This window comes from Malania oleifera, chromosome 11, assembly GCF_029873635.1.
Source record: "Malania oleifera isolate guangnan ecotype guangnan chromosome 11, ASM2987363v1, whole genome shotgun sequence".
Taxonomy (NCBI): domain Eukaryota; kingdom Viridiplantae; phylum Streptophyta; class Magnoliopsida; order Santalales; family Ximeniaceae; genus Malania; species Malania oleifera.
The window spans coordinates 21,993,051-22,010,554 of record NC_080427.1 but is presented as its reverse complement, the minus strand read 5'-3'; the positions used below and the strand labels follow the sequence as shown (position 1 = coordinate 22,010,554).

General features: G+C 34.3%; 1 protein-coding gene across 1 annotated transcript; it reads right to left on the bottom strand.

Moving 5' to 3' along the window:
* Positions 1-10,939: 10,939 nt before the first annotated feature.
* LOC131168419 (large ribosomal subunit protein mL102 (rPPR5)) lies at positions 10,940-13,570 on the bottom strand. The gene has a single exon (XM_058127820.1). The coding sequence runs from the start codon at positions 13,382-13,384 to the stop codon at positions 11,078-11,080; it is 2,307 nt and encodes a 768-aa protein (XP_057983803.1). The 5' UTR covers positions 13,385-13,570; the 3' UTR covers positions 10,940-11,077.
* Between the last annotated feature and the right edge of the window lie 3,934 nt (positions 13,571-17,504).

Below are 17,504 nucleotides of genomic sequence, written 5' to 3'. Positions count from 1 at the left end.
AGGGTGTTTTTAGCTTATAATTCTAAAACAATTTTGTAGAAATGACCAAATAAACACATTTGCTTTGCTTGTTTTATATCCTTTATTTTCATAACCTTAACCTAATGGGCCCTAATAGGCCAATGGTTTGAGTTCTAGTGAGAACACATTCGGGAGATTGTAACTTGTGGAATTTGTTAGAGGCCCTTACCTTTTCCTTGCTATAGGGCATTGGGATTTGATTGTCATAGGGCATTTGGACCATGTTTGCAAGGGAGCACATCTACTACATTAGCTAGAGGCCTTTTTGGATTTTGTGCAAGTGATTTTTTATGCAACTCATCCAAAGGGTAAATTATTTAGTGTTTGTAGTGAAAGCTTTAGTTTGAGATCAAAAAGTCAAAGGATAACTAATGTTTGATTGAAGTGACTACCTTTGTTTGAGGCTTATATACTAGAGATTAGATTGAAGTATGATTTGGTGGTGAAGAGGAGAGCAAAGATTTTGTAAGCACTATGTTTTATTGTAACGGTTGTAGATATCTAGATTTGATGATTGATGTATGAATTATGATTTATAAAAGGATTAGGTACGCTTTGAGAAATTCAAGGATTAGCTACACTTTGGAGATGTGGATCCTAATTGGGATTGAACATTTGGAACTCATTGTAGTTTTGTACCTAGTGTGAAAGCATGGAAAGAAAGCAATCCAACCTTCTTGTCAAAGTCATTTGGAGAGATGAATTTAGAATAAACATCTTCATAGACGAAAAGGACTAAACATAACCTTGGAGCGAACTAAGTTTGTATGAGTCTCAAGTTACAAATAGAGGTTAGGGAGCCATCACTTGAATGACATTTGGAATAAATTTATCTTGGATTAAATTTGGTGTATCTTTGTTGTTTTAGAAATATTATTGCTTTGCAGTAATTATTGTGGCAACAATTTCACATCTATCATCTCTTTATTCTACAATTCTACTTCAAGGTTCAAGTACAACTCAAACTCAAACTTCAAATGTTTGCAATTTTTCTTGCAACTTGTTTTTAAATTTATAAATATTTATGTATGATTTTTATTTAAAATGATTGATAAATATGGGCTGATTTTCGGTGATCAAAATCTCAATTCCCATCAATCTAGGATGTCATTGAAGCACAAATTAATGTGTAATTCAATTCACAATTCTTGGGAGAGTAGTGATCTAGTTAACTATGTTCTTGTTAGCACCGGAGGAGTTCATGGGTAGGCTTGATACACATAGGTGAGCGCCAACTTGACCCAAAAGTTTAAACCTATTAAGCCTTGGACACAACCATGTATATAAGTACCTATCATCTACTCAAATTTTCCAATGTGAGACAAACTCGCAAGTGAAATTCTTAACAGTTCATACATATGGAGATATCTTATTTTACTCACAACAACTAAAGGTGTGTTAAATTCTTTTAAACTGATTAAACCAACCAAACTGAATTAGATTAGTTGAAATTATTCAGCAATATAAACAAATCGGTTTTGTTCAGTTTAAAATTTATAAATTTTTGGTTTGTCATTTGAAATTAGCTTTTTTATTTGAAAATATCTACCCAAACTGAAAACCTATTACATTAACATATTTTCCCCTTCCATCCTCCAAGAAGAAAACCTTCTTCTTTCACAAGCTACAACCTCAAGCTCTCACAATCTCAACCTCCCCTCCACAACTAGTCATGTCTCACAAAGTTTATTGTCAAGTTTAATGGCTACCTCTATTGTTGGTGCTCATTCTCCACCAAACCACCTTGTCATCTCCTCATACTCTATGATTCAAAATCTTTTCTCGCTCATGCTCCACTGAACTAGCAACCCTCAAAGGTGTAGCTAGAAACTCTCAAAGAAGTAGGTAAGTTTCTTTTTCATCTTCTTCTTCTTCTTCTTCTTCTTCTGTGAATCAAAATGCAAGTATGTTGATGAGCAATCCAAAATCAAGAGTTCACTTCAAGACTTCGAAGTTTCTGTAATTTTTTATACCCTACAATACTCCAACATCCAATTTTATATTTTTATTTTATATTTTTAAAAATTATAATAAAAATGATAGCTTTTAAATTATTTTAAAAGATATTGCAAATTCACAATGCATTGTAGCATTATCTAGAGAAGACTTAATAGTTGCTTCCTTGCTTTACCGCACTGAGTAAATTCGATTCTATAAAGTTTTATGTTTAACCAACACCTCTAAAAACAACTGCAAATAATTATGAAAAAAAAAAATCCAAAGTTGGATCCAATTTGACCAATGAATACTACAAGACAATTTGAAAATTTTCAAACTCAAGTATAAGCATTTTTTTTCAAAAAAAAAAAAAAAATGATGTACAAGGTCCTTGACTATGACACAAATACAACACAATATTGACTTGACTATGCAACAATTTCGAAGAAATAAAAGATGCAACAAGAATACCTTAATTAATTAATATAAGCATATATTTTTGCATGTTATTCCTTTTAGATGATAAATATTGTGGTAATTTTGATTTAAATTGAAATATAAACACCATTCAAAATTGTTTATTTCACATTTTACAAGCTACACTTGTACAAATATCAACTACATTCATATTATAGAATTCAAACTAACAACTTCAAAAAATATTTTTTAAAAAAAATTCAAAGGTATGGGTAGGCAATGCGCATGACTCATAAAAAAAAAATTAAAAAATCAATAAAGAGTAAAGCAAAAAATAGAAATTGAAAACTAACTCATCAGGGGAATAATTCATTTGGATTTGTTGGGATTTTCTTCCTTGCGCTCGTGATGCTTTGTGATGATGTTTATGAAGGTTATAGTGGTAAGTTTATTTCTCGAGATTTTCAATAGTTTTATTTGTTTTCTACTTATAGTTGTTTAATTCTTATTTTTTTGTTTGGTTGTTGGTCATCGATTTATTGGTTTTGATTAAGTTGGTTAAATCAGTTTTAGATTTGTGGGATTTGATTTTGTTATCCCCTAGTCTCAAGATTGGAACCACGGTTTTCCTCCGCCATAAGTGAGGGGTTTTCTAATAAAGAAAAAGGTGCCCCCCTTTTACCAAAAAAAAACACTAAGTCGTTTGATTGATATTTCTATAATTTTTCAAAAATTTAAAAAAGCTAAACCTAATTGTTCGTACCCATGTTCAACTTTTGTGCTTGAATCAAATTAAAATTAAAATAATAAAATTTCAAATTAAAAATATTATAATAGATCATATTAATTAATTAGAATAATTTTACTTAATTATTATATTTTTAAACTCATTTTTCAGTGCTCCAAGAATAATCTTATATTTTGTGGATATTTTTATTTTAATTACGTTTTAAATTCTCAGTCACTTTATTTTGAATTTAATTAAATTTGTATATGAAATAATGATTTAATTAATAAAAACAAATTCTTAAAATCTGTATATTAAAGCATACTCTGCCAAAAAGTTTTTACAACAATTTTTTTCTCCCCAACCCAAAAAACCACAACCCCAAATCTCCCAAAAGAGGAATCAAACACTGAGCCTAAGCTCAGGTTAAGTTTAGTTGAAAGCCATTAAATTTAGTTTTTAATTTTTGGCATGAGTTAAAAACCAAAAAAAAAAACTAACCAAATATATAAATGCATTGCCATAATTCTTTTCTTAACTGTACAAAAAATAAAATGAAAAACAGAAAAAGGAAATAACATCAAACAATCCCAAAATAAACTAAACTATTAGAAAACCTAAATAAACTTAGGAAATCTGTCAAAATTAGAGAAGCCAAAAACAACAACTAAAAACTAACAACCTATTTGATTAACATTTATAAAACTAATACAAATTAAAAACCTAATTAAAAGAAATGCTAATTTTCATCTTTAAATTAAAATATTATAAAAATACAATTAAAATAATATTACAAATAAGATGCATTAAAAAATTACTATAATAAAAATAAAAATTATTATATTTATTTTACTTAATTATTCTACTTTCAAATTTTACTTTACAATAAAAACTTTATTGAACATGACAATTATAAAAAAATGTATTTTTTAATTAGTTTTATTAATATTTTTTGAAATTAATGTATATATTTATTTTAATTATATTTAAATTCATATGATCATTTAATTTTGATTTTAATTTAAAAGTGTATAAAATGAATAATTTAATCCAAAAATACTATTCCTAGATATTAAAATTTCTAACAATAATTTGTCAAAATAGCTGAAAACCATAAAATCTGATTTTCAATTTTTTGGCAAACAGTTGAAAACCGACAACAGAAACAGAAAACTAACAACAAAAATAAATATGTTTTTACAATCTATTTTTTCAATGTAGAGAAATAGAAACAGAACATAGAAGATAGTAACGATACCAAACAGACCCTTAAATACACTAGGAAACCTAAATAAACAAAGATAATAGTTCCTTAGATAATACTGCTGTAAAAAACTTGTTTACTAAATAATATCCTAGAATCTTGAAAATATGACCCAAAGAAAAATACCTTAAACAAAACAAATGAAAATATAAGTAAAATATACGACAATCTTCTCCATGTCAACTGCATCAATCTCCCCTAAATTATTTTTTGAAAAAACAAATTTGAATTTTAAAAACCCAAAGGATAAACAACCTAGATCATGACCATGCTAGATGGAGACCAATTCTATGTCTGGCCTCAAAACAAAACGAGATTTTATGAGGTGAATGAACAGCCCATGGAAGTACAGCTAAAAAATTTATCAGAACGACAAAATTAATTGGTTGCAGATCAAGATCTAATTTGGAAGCATCCCCTATTCCTTTAGAGGTTCTTCAATCCTCAACTACCTCTTCTTTCTACACTCTCTGCTTGAGAATGGCTGAAAAAAAAAAAAACCAAATGCCTCTTTTCTAGTTCACAATGATTAAGATTAAAGAATGATATAAGGGGGTGCAAAGCATAGAATCAATTTCATGTTTGGTATACAAGAAAAAAAAAACAGAATGGAGAGAAATAGAATCGAATTTTTCACTTAATTTCATCAGGTCATCCATTCAAATTTTCATTCCATTCCTTTCCTATCCCATTTCATTCCACAAACCAACCTACTACAAGCTTGTTCATCCTAGAATCCAACTTTCCGAAGGCCAATTCAAGCATCATCATTTTACCATTTCTGGCAGGTTTGGTCCAGTTTGACTGAACCAGTTCCTTTCAGTCCAGTTTAAGGGAACTGGTCCGACCTAGTTGGGCAGACCTGGTTGGGCTGGAGATTTTAAAAGCCTCTTCTTTAAAGATTAAAGAGAGTTCTTGTTGGCTTCTTCAAATGGGGAGAGGATGGACTTGGCTAGGCGTTGTTGCAAATCTAAGTTGTTTGCAGTGATACTAGTGAAGAGGGCCACCAGATACTGACAACAGTTTGTTTCTTCATGGACGTTGCTGCCCTTAGTCTTCAAAACAAAAGGCTGGACGAATGAGGGAGAACTCGACCTTGCAGACAACAGGGATACCTGATCCAGCAACAGTTGTGTAGGCTCGGGTGAAAGGCAGACTCCAGTATGAGCGGCATCCCACAATGAGTCTCCTGGGAACCAGAACTCCAGCTACCAGTAAGGGTGGGGCTGGCAGCTGGCTGTTTGCAGCTGGTAATAGAGTTTGGTCAGCAATGGCGTGGGTTAACATGAGCCTTAATTAATCAACAAAGAAGAATATAGAGGCAGTGGGATGGTAGCAGAGATGATGGATGCAAGGTGATCTATGTTTAAATAGAAAATACTATGAGTTTAAACAGAAACTCATCACCTAACCAAACTGAACTTCATCCCAGACTAACCACAGAAACAACCGGAGTCATTGGTCTAGAAGCTTCAAAACCAAACCAACCCAACATGATAGAAATGGCCTAAACCATTTTTGCTCACCTGCCTGAGTTGCCTCGTTGCAAAAAAAGCCTTACATAAATTCATGGCAAGGAATGAAAATTGCAAGGGGAAAATTATAAAATAGGAAGATAATTAAATAAATTTATTCATAGCTCATATCAGACATAAAATTTTAAATATCCATGATAAAAATCAACAAATCTTTTAATTCAGGGTTTCAAATCAAACCTTCTTGATAGAGTAGTGGGGTTGAGATCAGACTTGTTCAAAAAATATATAGAAGAGTAAGGTTATCAGCTGGGATCTGAGAAAGCATCAATAATAATAGAGAACCGGAGCAGGGAACCACTGCAATTTTGTGGATAGGGGCAAGATGACGACACAATGGAGCTTTGATCGATCGAGACACTAGCAGAGGGGCTGACAGCAGTTGATAGGAGCAGTGCTGGCTATGCTGCAGCAGCTTGTCGACGTAGGCAATTAGCACCGGCACCAGTAACACACAAGGTCACGACCAAGAGCATGAGGACTGAGCCAGCGACTGGTCTAGAGTGAGCAATCAGGGTGAGGAATGGGGGACAACCAAATAAATCTAACTGAAAGGGAACTATACTAGTAGGGAACCCTTTTTCTAGTAATATATACTTTGGTTTTCAGTTCTATTGGTTTTTTTTTCGCTCACAAAACTGAGACCGAACCAAATTATATATGGTTAAACTAATAGAAACCAAACCGAACCATTTTTTATTTTTAACCATACCATTTGAGCCAAACTACCTCAGTTCAGTCGGTTTCATTGGTTCAAAACGACGTTGGCAGAGCCATAGACAGAGACAGACAGAACCCCAATTTGACCAGAAGGTAAGTACAAAGATTACAACAACAACAACAACAAGCCTTAAGTCCCACTAGGTGGGGATGAATCCTTTTCCGCCAATTCACCTGATCCAGAGCATTTTTCTCTATCAGATTAAGGGTTATTAAATCCTTCCTCACAACTTCATACCAAGTTGTTTTGGGCCTACCCTTGCCCCTTTCATGCCATAAACCATAACTAACTCACTCCTCCTCATAGGTCTTCTACTAGGACAGTATTTGTCAGTACAAAGACTACAATCATAATTTCATAATGGTACAATTTCCACCTATGATTTAACCCAAATTATAATCCCCTTTTTTCAGGTTACAAAAATATACCAAAATTTAAGTCCATGAAAGAGTGTATGTATGTGACCCTTACAAGCAAAATCCTAAGCATTGGAACCTCAAAAGTCAAAACCAACCCCTTCAACCCCTAATTTTGTTCAATAAAGCTGTCAAAATGCAACAGCAACAAGATCCTGTATCAGCATCTCTGTTCCAAAATTTATCCATTCTCCCCATTCAAAATCAACCAAAATACCCTCCATTCATCTCTGTTTCAGATAAAGGCATCCAAATAATAGCACACCAAACCCCCCAAAATGTGCGTATGTGAGTCATGAGACCCTTGCAAGTCCATTAGAATCCTAAGCTTCAAAACCCTCAAAACCAACCTGCATTTCAACCCCCCAATTTTGTTCAATAAAGCTGTCAAAATGCAACAGCAGCAAGATCCGGTGCTAACTTCTCTCTGCTCCAAAAATTATCCATTCTCTCCATTCAAAGTAAACCAAAACACCCTCCATTCATCTCCATTACAGATACAGGCATCCAAATAATAGCACACTAACCGCAAAAATGTGTACATGTGACCCTTACAGGTCCATCAAAATCCAAAGCTTTAACCCTCAAAACCAACCTGCATAAACCTTCAACCCCCAATTTTGTTCAATAAAGCTCATGCAACAGCAGCAAGTTCCTGTGCAACTTCTCTCTGCTCCAAAACTTACCTATTTTCCCCATTCAAAAACAACCCTCCATATATCTCCGTCACAGATTAAGGCATCCAAATAATAGGACACTAAACCCAAAAAAAATGGTTCCCAGTACCTACCCAAAACCAGCATATCCACCATGGGGCCTGTGTTGTTATTGCAGGATCTAAAACTAAATTAATTCTCTCTCTCTCTCTCTCTCTCTCTCTCACACACACACACACACACAAAAAGGGCAGCCTGGTGCACAAAACTCCGGCACATGCGGGGTCTGGGGAAGGGGCAGACCGCAATGTGTCTTTAGTATGCAGCCTTACCTTGCATTCTGCAAGAGGCTGTTTTCACACCTTGAACCCATGTCCTCTAGGTCATACGACACACACACACACACACACACACACACACATGTAAACTAAAAAAAATAAAATTCTGTGCATCACTTTTAATCCCCCCAAAAAAGTTCATAGACCAAACAAAGCAAAATCAAAGTTACAGAACAACTATAGGATTTTAAAAAGAACAGAATAAACTTAAAACTAAATTCAACTAGATTTACTTTGCATTACCTTATAAACAAAGAGGTATTAAAAGATGGATTTGAAACCCTTTTTTCTGCTCCTTGGTTGCAATGACACTGAGATAAATCATGATAAATTGAAAGTGATAGAGAAAACAGAGTAAATTGTCTACATAGCAAGGTTAAGTGGTAAGCACTATATTTTCTTAGAGCATTTCTGTCTGTAGTACTGTAAATAAATTAGATGGTTCATTAGGATATGTTGGCACAAAAACAACAATTCTCAAACTTCTAAATTCTTTATAATATTTCACAAATACAACTGCATGAATGTGAGTGTATCTGTATACAGTTGTACATTTAAAGCATTCTTGAAGCAAGCTACAACAAGGTCCAGTTATTTGCAAGCATCATAGGGAATTTTGTTTGGCTGCTCTCTAAGCTAAATTTCAAAGTCTCTTCACATAAAACACAATCACACGATGGTATTCAAAATAGGTTGGATGTAAGCTCAATCTCAACTGACTTTAAAATGAGGAGAAAGAAAAGCATTGCATCCAAATAATACTCTCAAGCACCCTAACCCTGCGTTTGGGAACATGCATTTTTTACCTTGAATTTGGATTTGTGTAGATTTGGACAAATTGTAGCATAAAATTATATGGAGTTTCTGCCATATTCAAACAAATCCAAATCCAAACCCCAAAATCCATACTCCTTTGTGACTGGTTGGGTTGGTCACGGGTTCGAATCCAAGGAATCAGCTTCTCTGCATAAAAGCAAGGGTAAGAGTATGTATACTATGACAACGCTACCCGTACCCTCACAAAGTGGGGAGCCTTGCAAGTTGCGGCCTGAGGACGCTCTTTTTTCTTTTTTTTTTCCTTGATATGCATTAACATTGCCCTGTCAGCCAGATATAGAAATGAACTAACAGAAGTATCTTCATCTTTTAAAGTTTCTTTTAACATTTAGGAACTTTTTCAATGAACGTGTAGGATAAATCATTATTACAACTTCTTTTGAGAAAGTGGTCTTCACTATTTTAATTATTTCTTTTCTTCTTAGCATTTTATCTTTGTGTCTTTTGTGGCGTACAACCTTCTTGTGTTTTAAACAAAGCATACAACTAACTTCTGTTTTATAATCCTCCTTGAAGGGTTTAATTCATCCCTCAACAAGCGTATAGAAAAACTCAGCCATAGTTAATAAAAAGCACCAACACGGCAACACTCTAATAAACCACAAGTTTGTTTGAACATTCCAAAATGTGGTACATTTTCCTTCTAGAATGCTAAATCTAACAATCCAAAGTGTTTTTTCCTTAATAACAAAAGAAGATAAATACATTAGAACAGAGAGAATATACAAAGAGGAGAATAAGAAATTCACCTAAACAAAAATAAAAGAACAATCCATAAAACAAAAAATAGAAATCCTACTACAAAGTTTTAATTCAATATTTTTCAAATACATATTTTTCATCAGTTAAAGCAGGGAGTTATTGCATTATAATTCTATTTTCAATCATTACTAATCTATTTTCCTAGAGAAATCTCTTCTACATCTAGAAGCACCTCAATATCTTCTCCAAACTATACTAGTGCTATTACATATTTTGCACCAATATATCCATATAATTATACCCCTTCCACATTTTAAAACATGTGATATACTGTGGTTCCCTTCTCATTCCATGAAAAAGAACATTCTACGTTCCAAGTAACATTACTTGGAAACAAAGTTACCTGGAACACAGAACATTCCAGTTCATGGAACATGAATGGGACTGTGGTATGACACATGCTCTAAAATGTGGAAGACGTTGGGGGCATACTTATGCAAATATATTCATGGAAAATGTAGAGACCTCTTTTGTTTTGAAAAACTTTTTGTGAATTTTTTTCGACTATGGATGATGGAATCATCCACTGTGATATCTAAAAAATGATCAATTTGAAAATGTTCGGGGAGGATGTTGAAGTGTTTCAAAATCTAGAAGAAATTTCCTTATTTGGAATAGGTAAATAAAAATTAGGATGGAATTATGTTATAATTCTCCACTTTAACAAATAAAAAAATATGTAATGTGAAAATTACTAAATTAAAACTTGGGATCGTTAGATTTAGCATTCCGGAATGAAAATGTACCATAGTTCGGAACATTTGTACCAATACGTGTCTGGCTAGGGTGTTGGCATTTTCTGGTAACCATGCTTGGAAATAAAATCCAGTTGTGGTGCTGGACTTTACATGCTGTGCATTCCTGTGAGATCTCTTTTTATACATGAAAGTTTTCAATTTGTGGAGAACAAACCATCCACCAGAAATCAACTAAAAGCAACAGAAGTGCCGCTCTCCAATTCCTTTAGAGGTGCATTGCTCTGAAATCTGAATATCTTATAAGTCCTAGTAAATAAACCAAAAGAAGGGCCTAAATTTGTTCTTTATCAGTGAGTGCTTTTTAAATCAGTATCACTATGATTTTTTAAAGATAAACAATCCGCCTGCAAAATTAATCATATCATAGTCATCACAAACAAGCATTTAAGATATAAAAATCCTAAAATCCATCACTGAACAACAATAGAAGGGAATTCAACAATTATGCCATAGACCTCATTCATCGACAAGGGTTTTCTCTCTCAATTTTTCTAAAATTCCCATCTTCCATGAGCACTAGAAAGAACACATGACGCTCACGATAAGAAATTAACAAAAGAGAAGGATCAAATTGTATTCATGATAAGTTATTTCAAAACAAGAGTTCTGAATGTCATTCTCAAACTAAACTTTGTCCATAAATTCTCACCTAAGAACCGCAGGGTGTAAAAATATACAGAAAGTAAATTAGGAGGCAGTGAAGGCTTGTTTCTTCCCTTTCTTGCTTCCACTTCCGCTATCCCGTCCCATGATCATTCTCAAGAGAATATCAGCCTGCTTTGTGTTCCCCTCCTCATTGAGGGTTTTGATCAGATCCTCACAATTGCTTTTATCTGTGACACCTCCTTTCCCCATTATTTTACACAAGATCGAATATGCATTGAGTGTCTTCCCAGCTGCTAAAAGAGCATCAATCACCTTATCATAGCTTGAAAAGTCTATGTTACAATCCCTCTCCAAACCAAAATCCAACAGCTTGAGAGCTGCAATTGTCTTCCCTTTCTCACAAAGAGCAGATAGAAGAGTATCAAAATCAGGTGCACATCCAGCGTCCATTAGTAGTTCGATTCGTCCTAGGGCTTCCTCGACATGACCTCTCATGAAGAGAGCTTCCAAGATCTTAGCTACCACGTCCATATTCTCCCTCACTCCCTTCTCCACCATGCTCTTCATTACCCGACTCGCTGTTTGAACCCTACTATCATCAAATAGACTCTCCATCACTGCCCTGAATAGTGATGTATTCGGAAGATGCCCATTTTCAATCATGCTATCCAGTGCTGTTTTGGCATCAGCAGGCTCACCTTTCTTCAAAAAGCTCTCAATGAGCAACCTATATGCATCTACTTCTCTAGGTACTCCTCTCCTACCCATAATCTTCAAAATTTCAAAAGCTGAATCAGGAGATCCTTCTTTTGAATGTCCGCACATTAAATTGTTAAATGCAGCTGGATCTTGAACACCTTTTTTCATCAACTGCCGGAAAAAAGTTTCTGCTTTTTCTGTCTGCCCATGACTGCAGAGATACTCAATCATGGGGTTATAGGCACTGGGCTCCATCTCCAAAGAACTCTGTGGCCTTAAGATGATTTCCTTCTCAATTAATTTATCCAAATATTTAACAGCCCGATCATACACTCCAGCCTTGCAAAAGCTTTCAATTAAGATGCCATAATGTCCAGCCTCGGTTGGAATGCTCAACCGAATCATTGCTTTCAGCACATCAGCAGCTGCATCCAAGTCACCAGAGTCACACTGGCAGGATAGCAACCTCGCAAAAATTGAATTATCATTGGGAGCAATGTACCTCTCAACCATCTCCTTCAAAATATTTCCAGCTTCAGCCATTTTCCCTGAATCACAAAGCCCAGGCAAAAGAGTTGAGTATGTGACAGCAGTTGGCTTGATACTGAAAGACCTCATCTCGTCCAGTAGTCTCAATGCATCATCAACTCGCCCAACTGAAATATAACCTTTAATCATTGTAGTATAACTAATAACTGTAGGAGCTAAATTCTTTCCCTTCATCTCCACAAAAAGCTTTTCTGCCTCCTCCATCTTCTTAATCCGATAATACCCATTAATCATTGTGTTGTAAGTAACCACATCAGGCGAAACCCCTCTACTTTTCATATCTTCGAAGAACCGATTAGCCGTCTCCACCCTCAAAGATAAAAAGAAACCCCATATCATAATATTATATGTATGGCAAGTTGGTTCTATTCCTTCCCTCAGCATAGCATTGAAATATCTTTTCGCCATCATATACCGACCTCGCCTCATAATCACCTTAAACAAAGCATCATATGATTTTATAGTCCTCTCCACACCCAATTCCTTCATATTTTGAAAAATCTTCACAGACTCCTGAACAATCCCAGCTTTACCGTAACTATCAATGAGCACAACGAACATATCTTCGTCCCATTCAATACCCTTCTTAGGCATATCCAATAGTATACATCGAGCATGGTTGAGTTTGGAAGCTCGACCCAAAATCTCGATAATCTTCATGTGTGTCGCCGGATCATGCTGGAACCCAGTCCTTTCAACCCACCGGAAGAACTGAAGCGCATGCTCTGAGTTCCGAGCACCGTGTAAAACGTTCCAAACGAGAGAGTGATCAAACTCAGGAACTAATCGTCGGATCGAGTTTTGTAAACGGGTCGTCCACTCTCGATTCGCCATCATTCTACAAATTATATCCTCTACTTTTTCTGGGTTTCGGCGCCTACCTCTTGGAGTTCTCTGATTCGCATTTTGTTTTCCATTAACTGCATTTTGAGATTCAGGCGATTCCGCAAGGGCAACTTCTAGGCTTGGATCCGGCATTTGAACAACAGCAGGGATATAATCGCTTGCTGGGGGATCCGGGGAAGATGTTGAGCAGAGGAAATGGAGGAAATTGAGGGATGGTGGGTTCGGAACCCTATAAACAGAAGGCAAAACTCTATGTTTCCATTGGTATAACCTGGGCGTAAATATGTAGGCCATTTCCTGAGCTCTTCAAGGTATCGGAGCTGGATTATGGAGAAATATTTGGGCTGGTTTGGTTCGGCAGACTGTTCTAAGTTTCGACACCCATGAGAGGTAGGGTTTAAGACTTCAGAGTCGAGGGAGACCAGGAGAGTGCCTCAGGAGCAACGGTGCTGGATTAGGGTTTAGAAATTAATTATGAATTCTTTCATCTCTATTCTCTAATACACAGAATTTAAATTTAGAGTTGTATTAAATTTGAAGTTATATTAAATTTAAATAAAATATAGAATATAATTATATTAAAATTTGTTTAAAATCATTTAAATACAAATTCAAGGTTTGAAGGTTATATTTTCAAATTCTAACTAAATGATAATATTAAATCTTTTTTATTGTTTTTTCACAAATATTTGTCTTTGATATAATTCTTGTATTGTGTATACTCTTTATTCTTTTGTTATTTTATTTGAGACATCATCATTGATTCATAACATCATATTTGTTTATATTTATGTGATATTAATTTGTATGCAAATTTTATAGAGCATAACTACAATCATTGAAGCCACAAGGTTGCCTACCAAAACAAAAGACCCTTTTCTCCTCTTTTTTTGCTTTTTTGTTGGTGAAGAAATTGTTATTAGTAAGTGGAAAACTATGTGAGCATCCCCTTAAGTAGCTCAAAGTCATAGATTTTATGAGTTCACGAAAGATGGGGTCATCGACAACCGTCACATCAAGGTTGAGGGGTAAGTTTTTAGTGGTTCCATGAGATTTCGAGTTAGGAGATGTGAGAGTAGGTTTAGGTGGATCATGCGGTGGGGGCTAGGGTTTAAATGTAAAAGGGAAAAGGAAAGGATGTCTAGGGGTAATGGGAATAGAAAATACCTTGGTGTCTGGAGGGGGGGATTGGGGTTTAGGGATAAGAATATAGACTATATAGTTATATTTTTAAAAATATTATATAATGTATAATTATATAATTATTTTTTATATATTTTAAATTTATTAATTTGATTTAGTTTGGTTAACTATGTTTACTTAAAAAAGGTTGAAGGAAAAATTAAAATTTTGAACCAGAGCAAAAAATAATAATAATAATTCACTAATTTTTAGATTTCATTTGGTTCAGCTAGATGCTTTGGTTTTTTTTACCCACACATTTCTTTGAGTCATATCTTTAATATCCAACATCAATGAGGATTCCATTAAATATTCTTGGCTGGAGCTTCTCTATTGTAGATTAAACAAATTACAACATGTCAATATTTCACATTCTTGAGATAAAATAAGGTCTTAAGTTCCTGCTTTAGGTTTTCACAAAAGTTAGCGATTCAACATGTCACATATTACTGAGCCAAGAATTTAGCTAAGGGAATTAAGGTCTTTAATTTTATAACCTTTTCCTTTTTCTATCAATAGAGTCCAAGTTCCTTTGATGTTCTCATTTGTTTGGCTTCAAGTTCCATTAGCACATCCTTAGGATATGATAGGATAACTTTTGCCCTAGCATGGATTACAGTAACTCTTCTCTCAAATGTGTGCAATTCGTTTATTTTCACCAACTTAGAAGTCCTTAAATTACCACTTTAATGGTCAATTGTATTCTAATACTACTTGCAAGGATTATGTAACACTACGTGTGAATTCCTACAAGCAAGTTAATATAGCATTGTTTGCAGTAGGTGACATCTTTTGCTATAGTGGATGACCATGGTTCCTACTCGACAGTACCTTTCGATAAAAAGCCAGTCATCTCAATGGACTTAAAATATATTCATCCAAGGAGATGAACACAAGAGAAATGAAGGCATCCCTTAAAGTAGGTAACATATGCACTAACATATTTCCTATAAGTGTGGGAATTAATAATAATAATAATAACAATAATAATAACAATAATAATAAAATAATGTTTTTTTTATCTCCACACTCAACCTTATATTGTAAACATATAATAATAATAATAATAATAATAATAATAATAATAATAATAATAACAATAATAAATGAAGAAATCATAATGGATCTTGAAAGGTTTGGTGTTGAAATAGTGGAAGGAAATCATCAGACTCTCATTATTGGTTTAGTAATCCAACCAACCTTGATGGAAAAGATTAAGACTACACAGATGAAAGATGCAGAAATTGGTAAAGATCGAGGGTAAGATACAAAATGGACTGAAGGCGGTTTTCAACATCTCAGATGATGGGGTTTTGAGAGTTCCAAAACAAATTATGTGTGCCTAATGATGAAGATATCAAAAGAACAATTTTGGAGGAAGCTCATCAATCTCTTTATATGGTACATCCAAGAAGCACAAAAATGTATCAGGACTTGTGAGTCTTTTTGGTAGAATAATATGAAAAGAAAGATTGCACAATTCGTGGAACAGTACCTTACTTGTTAGCGAGTGAAGGTTGAATATTAGAGACCAGCATGGCCGCTGCAACCACTCAACATTCCTAAATGAAAATGGGAGCACATATCTATGGATTTTGTGATGGGATTACCACAAACACTCCATGGGCAAAACATCATTTGGGTAGTTGTTGATCGTTTAACAAAAACTGCTCATTTTATTCCAATCAAAGTTAACTATTCTATGAACGAGCTTGCAGAGTTGTATGTTCAGGAGATAGTTAGGCCACATGGCATACCAGTGTCCATCGTATTCAACCGAGATCCATGATTCATATCTCAATTTTAGAGGAGTTTGCAAAGAGCCCTGAGATCCTGACTTACCTTCAACACAACATTTCATCCTCAAACTGATAAACAATCGAAGAGAACAATTTAGACATTAGAGAACATGCTAAGGGCATGTGTGCTTGATTTCAAAGGAAGTTAGATTCTGTATCTGTCGTTGGTTGAGTTTGCCTACAACAATAGTTATTAATCAAGCATAAAAATGACACCTTATGAAGCATTATATCGTCAGAAGTGTCGGTCCCCATTATATTGGGATGAGGTTGGTGAACGATAACTTTTAGGTTTCGAGATTATATAGAAAACTTTTGAGAAAATTAAGCTCATTCGGGATAAAATAAAAACTACTCAGACTCGGAAAAAGAGTTATATCAACTCTCGTTGATGAGAGTTAGAGTTTGAAGGAGGGGACAATATATTTTAAAAAGTAGCTCCAATGAAAGGAATCATGAGATTTGGAAAGATGGGTAAACTAAGCCCCAAGTATATTGGATCATTTGAGATATTAGAGAGGATTGGTCCAGTCGCTTATAGAGTAGCCCTACCTCTTGCATTATCAAAAACTTATGATGTGTTCACATTTCCATGCTGAAGAAGTACATTTCAGATCCTTCTCATGTAATAAGTTATGAGTCGTTGGGAGTCAACAATACTCTATCATATGAAGAGATACTAGTCCAGATTTTAGACACCAAGGATTCCGAATTACGTACCTAGAAGATCTTAGTGGTAAAAGTGCTCTAGTGCAACCATGATGTTGAGAAAGCATTGTGAGAACTAGAAGAGGAAATATGCCAAAAATACCCACATCTTTTCGATAATGGGAGGCTAGACTAAAAGGCGACACTATACAAGGTACTTATTTAAGTAGTTCCACAGATTTTAATTAGAGTTATGTTTAACAAATTTCGAAGAAGAAATTTTTATAAGGAGAGGAGGATGTAATAATCCCAATATATATAGTTGTGAGCTAGCCACTTACTTCCACGCACTATAAAATAATAACAAAGTAATATTTTTATTGAAAGTCCATTCCCACTTCTAGTCTTTCACGCACTTCCTTCATATAATATATATATATATATATATATATATATATATAATAATATTTTTATCTACCTATACGTTCCACATTCAACCTTATATTGTAAACATATAATAATAATAATAATAATAATAATAATAATAATAATAATAATAATAATAATAATTGTTAGCTTTGGTGGCTACATAATCATGTTTAATGTGTTTTGATGATATTAACCTATTTGTTATTCCAAGTATATACCATTTTTCCAGATCATGTTTAGTATAGGTACAAGTGACAAATACATGAAGGTACCGGATCAGAGGCAAAGATCGGACCAAGTAGGCGTTTGAGTAGGAAAGATCAAAGTGAACACTCACTCGGTAGAACTCAAGCATC

Excerpts from the sequence above, each read along its gene's own strand:
- LOC131168419 (XM_058127820.1), bottom strand. The coding sequence starts at position 13,384 with ATGGCCTACATATTTACGCCCAGGTTATACCAATGGAAACATAGAGTT.